This window comes from Rattus norvegicus, chromosome 7, assembly GCF_036323735.1.
Source record: "Rattus norvegicus strain BN/NHsdMcwi chromosome 7, GRCr8, whole genome shotgun sequence".
NCBI lineage: Eukaryota > Metazoa > Chordata > Mammalia > Rodentia > Muridae > Rattus > Rattus norvegicus.
The window spans coordinates 7,320,413-7,331,775 of NC_086025.1; the positions used below are offsets into that span (position 1 = coordinate 7,320,413).

Genomic DNA, 11,363 nt, shown 5'->3' on the forward strand with positions numbered 1-11,363 from the left:
GGCAAGATCAGGATTTCAAGGCCCATACTTAAACATTGTAAAATACAATATACAGCAAACCAGTATCCAACATCAAACTGAATAGAGAGAAACTTGAAGCAATCCCACTAAAATCAGGGACTAGACAAGTATGCCCAGTCTCTCCCAACCTATTCAATATAGTACTTGTATCCTAACCTGTTGAGAGCAATACCCTTAAAACCCTCCATTATTGATGTTAATATTATAGTTAAAGTTATGTATGACTGGGTTCATGGAAAATCCCCAGACTAATACAAATTTGGTGGTGACGATGCCCAGTGATATGACAAACCTGTGACCTTTCTGAGAAACCAACATCCTGCTGACTAATGATATGACAAAGTTGTGACCTTTCTGAGAAATACATCTGACACAGGATGACCAGGTATATGACAAATCTGTGACCTTCCTGAGAAACCAACATCCTGCTGTGTAATGATATGACAAACTTGTCACCTTTCTGAAAAATCAACATCTTCTTGAGATCAGCTGACCACAAGAGATTTGAGTCCTTGGCCTGAGTAAATTTTTCCCACTTCCGCCCTCTCTCTGTTACCCTGGCTATGGTTTAAATTCAGCCTTGGTAAAAAATAAATTTGTCACATTGATCACACACTTGTCTTGGCGTCCTTCTTCATGTCTCTTCTCTCGCATTCTCTTCCATGTACCCTCTGCACCCTTGTGGACTGTCCTGCAGGACAGAACAGCAGGACAAGACACTCGCCAGAGCAATTAGACAAAAGAGGTCAAAAGCTACAAATTTGAAAGGAAGGAGTAAAAATATCACTATTTGCAGATGAAATGATAATATACTTTAGTGACCCCAAAAATTCCAGCAAGAATTTTTATAGCCCCTAAACAATTTCAGCAAAGTGGCTGGATATAAAATTAACTCAAACAAATCAGTAACTTTTCTCTATTCGAAGGATAAACAGGCTTTGAAAAATTAGGGAAACGACACACTTCGCAATAGCCACAAATAATATAAAATTCCTTGGTATGACTCTAACCAAGCAAGTGAAAAATACAAACAAGTTGTGTATGACAAGAACTTCAAGTTTCTGATGAAAGAAATCAAAGAAGATCTAAGAAGATGGAAAGACCTCCCATTCTCCTGCATTGGCATGATTAATGTAGGAAACATGGCCAACTTGCCAAAAGCAATCTACAGATCCATTGCAATCCCCATCAAAACTCCAACTCAATTCTTCATAGAGTTACAAAGAGCAATTGGCAAAACCATTTGGAATAACATAATCCCACTCTTCTCAGCAGTAAAAGAACTTCTGGTGTAATCACCATCCCTGACCTCGAGTTGTATTACAGAGCAGTCATGGAAAAAACTGCATGGTTTTGCTACAGAAACAGGCAAGAGTTCACTGGAATAGAATTGAAGACCCAGAATTGAATCCACACATCTCTGGTCACTTGATCTTTGACAAAGGAGCTAAAACTATCCACTGGGAAAAAGATAGCATTTTCACCAAATGGTGCTGTTGGAACTGGAGGTCAGCATATAGAAGATTGCAAATTCACCCATTCTCATTTCCCTGTTCAGAGCTCAAGTTCAAGTGAATCAAAGATCTCCACATAAAACCAGACACACTCAAGAGAAAGTGGGAAAGAGCCTTGAACACATAGGCACAAGGGGAAAATTTCTGAACAGAACACCAATGGCCTATGCTCTAAATTCAAAAATCAACAAATGATACCTCATAAAATTCCAAACCTTAGGTAAGGCAAAGGATACTATCAAAAAGACAAAAGTGCAACCAACAGATTGTGCAAAGTTTTTTTCCCAATCCTACATCTGATAGACAGCTAATATCTAACATACATAAAGAACTCAAGAAGTTAAACTCCAGAGAATCAAATAACCCTTAAAAATTCAGGGTGCAGATCAAAACAAAGATTTCTCAGCTGAGGAATACTGAATGACTGAGAAGCACCTAAAGAATTGTTCAACATCCTTAGTCATCAGGGAAATGCAAATCAAAATAACCCTGAGGTACCACATCATATGAGTCAGAATGGCTAAAATCAAAATTTGGGTGACAATAGATGCTGGCTAGGTTGTGAAGAAATAGGAACATTCTTCCATTGTTGATGGGACTGCAAAGTGGTGCAACCACTCTGGAAATCAGACTGGACTTTCCTCAGAAAATTGGACATTACACTACCTGAGTACCGAGCTATATTACTCCTAGGAATATACCCAAAAGATGTCACAACATATAACAAGGACACATGCTCCACTCTGTTCATAGCAGCCTTATTTATAATAGCCAGAAGGTAGAAAGAACCCAGATGTCCTTCAACAGAGGAATGGATACAGAAAATTGGATACATTTATGCAATGGAGTACTGCTCAGCTATTAAAATCAATGGCTACAGCAAATTATTAGGCAAATGGATTGAACTGGAAAATATCATGCTGAGTGAGGTAACCCAGTCACTAAAGAAAACACATGGTATGCACTCACTGATAAGTGTATATTAGCCCAAAAACTTGGAATACCTAAGAAAAAATTTTGAGATCATATGAACCTAAAGAAGGAAGACCAAAATGTGGATGTCTTCATTCCTTCTTAGAAGGGAGAACAAAATACTCATGGGAGGAGGTAAAGGGACAAAGAGTGGAGCAGGCACTGAAGAAAAGGTCATCCAGTGACTGCCCCAACTAGGGATCCATTCCATATATAGCCTCCAAACCTAGTTACTACTGCTGATGCCAAAATGTGCTTGAGGACAGGAGCCAGGTATAATTGTCTACTGAGGGCCTGTGCCAGAGCCCTACTGATACAGATGAGGATGGCTGCAGCTAACCATTGGACTGCATAAGGGAACCACAATGGAGGATTTGGAGAAAGAACTGAAGGGGCTGAAAAGTTTTGCAACTCCATAGGAAAAACAACAATATCAACTAACCAGACCCCACCAGAGCTCCTAGGGACTAAACCACCATCCAATGAGTACACATGAAGGGATCTATGACTCTAGCCACACATGTAGTAGATGCTGACATTGTCCAGCATCAATAGGATGGAAAAACCCTTGGTCCTGTGAAGGCTCATTTCTCCAAAGTAGGGCAATGCCAGGGCATTGAGTTTTGAGTGTGTGGGTGAGAGTGGGAGCATCCTCATAAAAACAGGGAGAGGAGGGAGAGGATATGGGAGAGGATGGAAGCAGATTACATTTTAAATGTAAATACATAAAATATCCAAGAAAAATAAATTTATTTTAAAAAACTAAAATAATGTAACATAAAAATCAAAAGACTATCTTTATTGAAATAATTATCTAAAATAAATATTTCAAATGAATTCTACTAGTTCTCAAATCAAAGTCAATTTCCTGAATCATGATTTCATGTTACATTCAGTTGTTTTTCTTTTCCTTACTACTTGACTCAATTTTTCAGCCATCTCTTCACACCCATTTTACGAGATTGACATTTAACTATATTTTTTGTATTATTTTGTTGAGAATTTCATGTTCATATAAGCTTTATTTAATAATATTTATATCATGCTCCTCCCCCAACTCCTTCAACATCCATACGGATATTTTTGAAGCATACTTACCAGTAATTCAGTCATTCCGTGCTCACTGAGCTTGTTTTTATGTGATTGGAATAACAATGTGCACTTAAAACAATTACAAAAGAACTGCTATACAAAACACATTATACCAAAGAGTTTTTGATATTACTTTGCCTTATTACTAATGACTTAAACTCCATTCCTGAGTTAAGTTGATGATTGACACTCCCTCTGCACTGTAAAGTTTCTACCCCCTTTCACATTTGTCAAATAATTGGGAACAATAGTTTGAGGCAATGAAAATTCTGTTCCCTCTCAAATTTCAATTCATATACTTTATATCTTTATCTGTAATAATTTTTATGGTATCTGCCTCATCTTTGCTTTCAATTCTCTTTCTTCCAATTCATTAATTGAAATTTCACTATAAGAACTTATCTTTGCTCTATTGCCTTTTAGGTAATTGATAGGAGTCAGTGTAAGAATGTTAATTGTAGTGCTTAAATCTTAATATTATTGTTATGTAATTTCTTGCTCAAATGGTCTGTGTGGTTTTGTTGTCATTATTTTGGGCAACTCTGTCTTTTAAATCCCTTCCATTATTTATTTTTGGTACTAAAAGATATCCCAGAGTGTTTTTCTTCCTGACTCTGTAAACAGCCATGAAACATGAAGAGAACAATGGAAGTAGAGTTTACTAATTCGACACATTGAAGAACACGTGTTTAAGAATGCAATTCCCACAATGAGCAAATAATTCATTATGTGATGGTGACTTTTTTTCAAATTATTTAAAATTTCTTCTCTAAACATTGGACAGCTCTTTACCTTGCTGTGTTAATGACTGTCACAAAAGTTTGTACTTTAGCAATACTCATGTATGCAGTGATAAACCTAGAAGTAAATAAAAATATAATTTCTTGATAAATAAGAAGGGTATATCATTTTATTGGTGGTAGTTTTCACAGCATGTGGAATGAATAAATTTATGTTATTTTTAAATTACCTTTTCCTAAATACTCTGCTAGTAATTTTTTCTTTCTGAAGGCCCAGGGATCATATCCCAATGGTCCTCAACCTTTGTAGTCTCTCATTTAGCTACAAAAGGACCAAATTTGGACCAAGGATAGAAGTGGCTCAGTTTGAGGTAGGAGAGCATTGGTGATGGCTGAACCTACTTAGTGATTTCTTGTCTTTATGAATCAGCTACTGTTCATATTTTATGCATAGCATCACACACATTTGTTTTATGCATTTTATTGACTTGTACAAATAGATAAAATATGCTTGTAAGACATTGTCAAATGTACAAATACTTAAATGATATAGAATTAGAGCTTAAATTTGTAAAGTATGTCAAATTATGATTTTTGCTATGTTATACTTCTTTCCCAAGAAGTCTATTTTATTAGTGTTCCTCTTCATGAAATCTGAAACCAGTTCTCTTCAGAGCTTATCAAGTGATTGTTTAGCCTTTGTATTCTGCCATGTGAAGAATCAGAAGCAAATGTGTGAATGATATAAATTTTTATGGAGATAATTTTTCTTCATCAGAAGTGAATTCTGACAATTTTTGAAATATTTAGAAAATTTTTTCTTACCTTTAAGCTACATATAAAACATTGTCTTACCACTTTCTGAAAGGGAATTATTTGTTGCCAAACAAAATTTATTGTATCAAGTTTTATTATTTGTTTACATATCTAAGTATATTTAACCATCAACAAATATTACTATATATAAGTACAGATAACATATACATATCACTAGTTATTGTAAAATATTTTGTGTTAGTAAATATTTTAAATAGTTTTTTCTTGTAGAAAGGTAACCCATTGTTTATCTAATAGATAATATGACTTATTAACACAAATTATTTGTCTAATGGCATACTTCTATGATCTTGGCACTCAAGAGGCAGAGGCAGAGGATTATCACAAGTTGAAAAGCAGCCAGAGTTACACAGCAAGATCCTCTTAAAAGGGCAATGAAACTTAATTTGCTCTCATTTTAAAATCTTTCATTCAGTGCACTCAAGAAACCAATTGCAAATAGGAGCTCACAGTAACCATGCCTGTCTGCACTGAATCTACCCAAGAATAATCCCTATCAATAGTTAGATCCACATTGAGTACAGTTCAGGAGGCTCTACCCTCACTGCTGAAACATTTGCTATTGATAGTTTCTGGAAGAGGGAAAACTGATGAGTCCAGCTGTGAACTCACTGAGAACCCATTAGACTCAAATGGACAGTTCTAATCCCATAATCACACAGATAGCCATGGTTAAATTAAGTAGTTCACAAATTGAAAGTAAAGCCATGAATTTGAGAAAGTAACTAGAAGAGCTAAGAGGAGGGAGGTTGATAGGGATAGGATAGAGATGAGAGAGTGGAAGAGTAAGAGTAAGAGTACATGACATACTTCTATGAAACTGTAAGAACAAACACATATGTAACATTATATAAACTGTGCATTCTATATTTAGGAATATATGCATATAACAATAATTAGTGAAAAAGATGTTATGTATTATAAAAGAGTAAGCAATGGTGTACAGAAAGCTTTGGAGAAGTAATACGGAAGGGAAAATTGCATGATTGTATTACATATCTCAAAAATAAAAGAAAAAATTTAAAATTCAAGAAAAAAGGAAAATCCAAAAGTTTTGTTCTGTCAAAAATAATCAAATAACAGAAACTTCTTTTATCAATATTTTTATGGAATGTAATTTCCTGAATAGTCATCTTTTCATAAAATTTTACCTTTTGTTTTCTATGGAGATGGTTAGGAATCATGAATGCCACGGCATATGCATGGAACCTGAAATCAGTTCTCTTAGTCTACCATGCATGTGTCAGGGATCAGATAGACTATCAAGTTCAGCAACACATTCCTACCCACTAAGATTTCTTTTCAGCATTGATTAATTACTTCTTAGATATTTTTTGTCTAACCTAAAATTATATCATCAAATTAGAAAATTAAATTCAATGTCTTCTAGGTGTACATGACACTGTAATAATTTTCATGGAGAAAAAAATATCACTACTGGTTAATTAGAAGTAAAATATCAAGTTTTGGAATATGGTATAATTTAACAAACTATTTTATAATTAATATTTATATGAATATAAACCTTTATGTGAAATTTGTACATTATTTTAATGTTGAAAATTGATATTCATGCACAAACAAAATATAGAAGCTAGTATAGTCAAATGGGCTTATACATAATTTGAATTAGCAGATAACTTTATTTTCTTGACATCAAAATTCAGATTATTTATATAGCAGCATTTTAAGCCAGCAGTGGAGAGCTATAAAGCATATTTTAACCATTAAAATGAATATAATTTTCATGTATGAAATCATCAAAAATTTGAAAATTAATTAAAAGGTAGTTTATTTGATTTTATAACAACCTGTAAATTTTTGCAAAAAATACTTTTACAAAAGTTTCAACTGCCCATGTTATAATATTCAAAACACTGAAATTTTCCTAATACAATGCAATTACATAGTATGTTTTTCTGACTTGGCAAAATTTGTCTTTATTCATTCATACAAAATAATTTTCAAATTTCTACCTTCATAAACACATAATTTATCTTATAACTAATTTACATATTATATAAAATAATATGTCAGTCTTGTTGGTGAAAATGGTAGCCTTAGAAGAACTATACAACTATACATGGACTGACCCTGGGCTCCAACCTCATAGGTAGCAATGAATAGCTTAGTAAGAGCACCAGTGGAAGGGTCCTCACAAGACTGAACCCCCAGTGAATGTGATTGTTGGGGGGAGGGTGGTAATGGGGGGAGAATGGGGAGGGGAATACCCATAGAGAACCCCTGCATAGGGGTTAGGGGGATGTTGGCCCTGAAACTGGGAAAGAGAATAACAATCGATATGTAAATAAGAATTACCCAAGTTAATAAAGACGGGGAGGGTGTTGGAGAAGAACTTTTACATTTTCTTGCACATAAAAAAACATATCTTCTAGATATGTCCTCAATTTGTTGATAGAAAATACTTTATAGTTATGGAGGATTGCATTACTAAAATAGAGTTAATTATTTGAATATAAGTTTTATTACTTTTAACAAAAATAGTATTATAAATTTAAAGATAAGTTTAAATTCATTTTGCATAAAACTTGTTCCTATCTATATAATTATTATATCTTTTATAAGAGAAGACCAGGGATTGCAATTGGAGCTTACTCTAATTTACTTAGTTTTATATTAAAGAATTAAGTATATATTTTGAAATAACAAGAAAATAATTTTTCTTCCTGATCTATTGTCATGTACTTAGTCGGATTTGAATAAAATTATTAATCTTTATGGGTTTGTTACAAAACAGTGTATGTATTGCTAAACTTGAAGTGACATTGTAAGGCACTTATAGGACAAGATTTTGAGAAAACAGGCAAGCTTAGGTTTTATTAATTTATTTTTGCAATTATGATGTAATTAAATTTTTTCTCCTTCCCTTTCTCCCTCCAGATGCTCAAATATACATTTTTCCTTCAAATTCCTGGCCGCATTTTTCACTACTTGTTACTGCATGCGTATATGTATCCATATATACATATATGTTCCTCAATATAAGGACTTCAGTTTCAATATGATAGTTCATGTTTTGGTTTATATTTATCTGTTGATTGAAAAATAGATTAAAATGCTAACTTTAAAGTAAGCAATTTTTTCTAAAAGTTCACCAGTATAGATATATTGCAAAAAAGTATGACATTCATAACAGCATTTTTCATTCAGCTGTAGAATATATTTTAAATATATTTACAGTCCATTGCCTCTCTGAGTTACTTTCATTTCCCCTCCTACGTTTATATCACATATATATGCATATTTCTTTAGAAATCTATGAAATTTTGGCAACTGCTAATTAATTCAGAGAATAAAATCAGAACAGAAAATAAGGAATCATCAGCCAGTAAGAAAGTATATACTGATTAAATTTAGAAGAAATATCACCCAGTCTCCAAGTACGGAGACAAGTCAATACATCTAGGGCTTTTATTGTTCTAGTATAATTAACTTTCAAAATGAAAAGTATAGAAAGAAGGTTCAGAATTTGAAACAATTTTTTTTAGTTGTGGATTCTGATTTTATATTGAAACCAAATTAAATTTCACTTCAACCCTTTGATATTCTTATTCGCTCTTTTGACTTGCCTGACATTAATGATGGCAAACCACTCATCAGTGACAAAGTTCATTCTTCTTGGATTGACAAATGATGTCAACCTTCAAGCTGTGCTTTTTCTCTTTCTGCTTTTAACTTATATCTTAAGTGTCATGGGGAACTCAGCCATCATTCTGTTGACTCTGCTGGATTACCGCCTCCAAACACCTATGTATTTCTTCCTCCGAAATTTTGCATTTTTGGAGATATCTTTTACCTCTGTCTTTGTTCCCAAAATGCTAATCAATATTGGAACCGGAGACAAGACTATTTCCTTTGCTGGTTGCTTCACACAGTATTTTTTTGCAATCCTTCTGGGAGCAACTGAATTTTACCTCTTAGCAGTGATGTCCTATGACCGCTATGTTGCCATTTGCAGACCCCTGCATTACACAACAGTCATGAACAGGAAACTTTGCTTTCAACTAGTTTTAAGTTCCTGGTTATCTGGTTTTATAATTGTGGCTGTGTCACATGGAATGACTCTTCAGTTGCCTTTCTGTGCATCTAACATCATCAATCATTATTGCTGTGACTACACTATATTGCTACATTTATCTTGTTCAGACACACACTTCATAGAAGTGATCCAGTCCCTCCTGGCTACTGTGACCCTCATCTTCACCTTGCTGCTAGTGGTTCTTTCCTACACATACATCATCAAGACCATTTTGAGGATCCCCTGTATTCAACAGAGAAAGAAAGCTTTTTCTACATGTTCCTCTCACATGGTAGTTGTCTCACTTTCTTATGGAAGCTGTATTTTCATGTATATAAATCCTTCTTTTAAAGATGCAGCAAATTTTAATAAGAGAGTAGCTGTTTTAAATACCTCTGTTGCACCTCTGTTAAACCCATTCATCTACACTCTTAGAAACAAGCAAGTGAAAATAGCCTTCAAAGATATGGTGAGGAAGGTTATAAGTTTCTTTAAAAAGTAGGACACTTTGAGGCTTAGTACTAAGGAGATAAAGGTTTAGAATGTTACAATTGCACATACTTATATCACTCACTCTTTTAATTAGGCCATCTTTCTTCTATCAAGTTGGTATTTGTACTCCTGTGTATTCTCTATGGCTTTTATTTAGATATAACTTGAAAATTAAAATTATTATTTTATGGACATGATGCTTTTCTGTACATATGTGTAGATGGAATGTAGGTGTGTGTGTGTGTTTGTGTGTGTGTCTATATATATATATATATACATATATATATATATATATTTAAATATATATTAACAGTAGGAAAACTAGAAATATTAAACATACATGCTTGTCTCTTCAAAGGGATAGGTGTATAATGTGTTTTCTGCTCAGAAGTCTGGAAAGAAACATGATTAATACCCTGGAGACAATTGTGCTCTCTCTGTGGCCAGGCCATGCTGGCTCCTGCAGACTGTGATTTTAAGTTGGTTTGTCTCAGTCAATATATAGCCATATTCGCTCCCAGATATTTATCAAAGTCTTGTTTATCTTGAAGCCTTTTTCCTCAGATAACCTATAGAACTGATCTTTTTGTAAGATGTCACTTTTACTTTAAAAGAAGTTTCAATGTAGTAATGTGATAAACTTTTTGCTCTATATGGAATAGAGTTAGTTTTCATGAGTAAACTAATTTTCAAAATTGTAGTTTGTTTAAATATTACTAAAATATATAATTTGTGTTCAGACTCTTAAAGATTAGGTCAACACTTTATGGCAACACTGGATACTAAGTCATGGTGAATCAAACTGCCTTCTTATCTAGTGTGGATTATGCGTACTTGGTACACACTGAGGCCAGAAGAGGACATCAGTTCCCTAGAACTGGAATAAGAAATGGTTTGTGAGACATCATGTAGGTGTCGAAAATTGAACATCAGCCCTCTGCAAAAGCTGACAGTTTTCTTAAATACTGAACCATCTCTCTATCCTAAGACCTCACTTTTAGAGGAAATGCCTGTATTAAAGTTAGGATTGAGATGATGGTTTTTAATAATTTGTTTTCTTAATGGGTCAAAAATTTTATCCATTGCTATATGATGCTGAATGTATATATACTTATAAACATTAAAATCACAAACTAATAAATTTTGGTTGTTAACAATAGCTTAAATGAAATTTTGTTGACTTTTTTTCTATACTAAAATTTGAATTTTAATTGAGTTTTTGTACAAAAGCCACTTATTAGTACTGAAACATGGTTGGTATTTGAGTTAAGGATGTTCTAGAGAAAAGAAAATCATGTGAGTTTTGTCAATATTGACAGAGAATGCTATATAATGATTTATTTTTAATTTAATTTAATTTAATTTTATATATTCCAGATTTTTTCCCCTCCTGGTCGACCTTCCATCCCATATCTCCTCCCTGACAACCAAGTCTCCATAAGGATGTCCCAACTCTATCCCTCCCCACCAGACCTGGGGCCTATATGGTTATATGTATCTTTGAATGAACCCAGACCTGGGAATCTTCTGCTGTCTATGTGTTGGGTGCCTTATATCAGCTTGTATATGCTGCATGGTTGGTGACCCAGTTTATTGACACTGCTGGTAATCTTACAGGGTCACCTTCCTCCTAACCTTCTTCCAGCTTTTACTTAA

General features: G+C 33.8%; 1 protein-coding gene across 1 annotated transcript; it reads left to right on the forward strand.

The window, feature by feature from the left end:
• The first annotated feature begins 8,778 nt into the window (after positions 1–8,778).
• On the forward strand, positions 8,779–9,717 carry Or6c33b (olfactory receptor family 6 subfamily C member 33B). The gene has a single exon (NM_001000498.1). It carries the CDS (start codon positions 8,779–8,781, stop codon positions 9,715–9,717), a length of 939 nt encoding a protein of 312 aa, NP_001000498.1.
• The last annotated feature ends 1,646 nt before the right edge of the window (positions 9,718–11,363 follow it).

Excerpts from the sequence above, each read along its gene's own strand:
- Or6c33b (NM_001000498.1), top strand. The coding sequence starts at position 8,779 with ATGGCAAACCACTCATCAGTGACAAAGTTCATTCTTCTTGGATTGACA.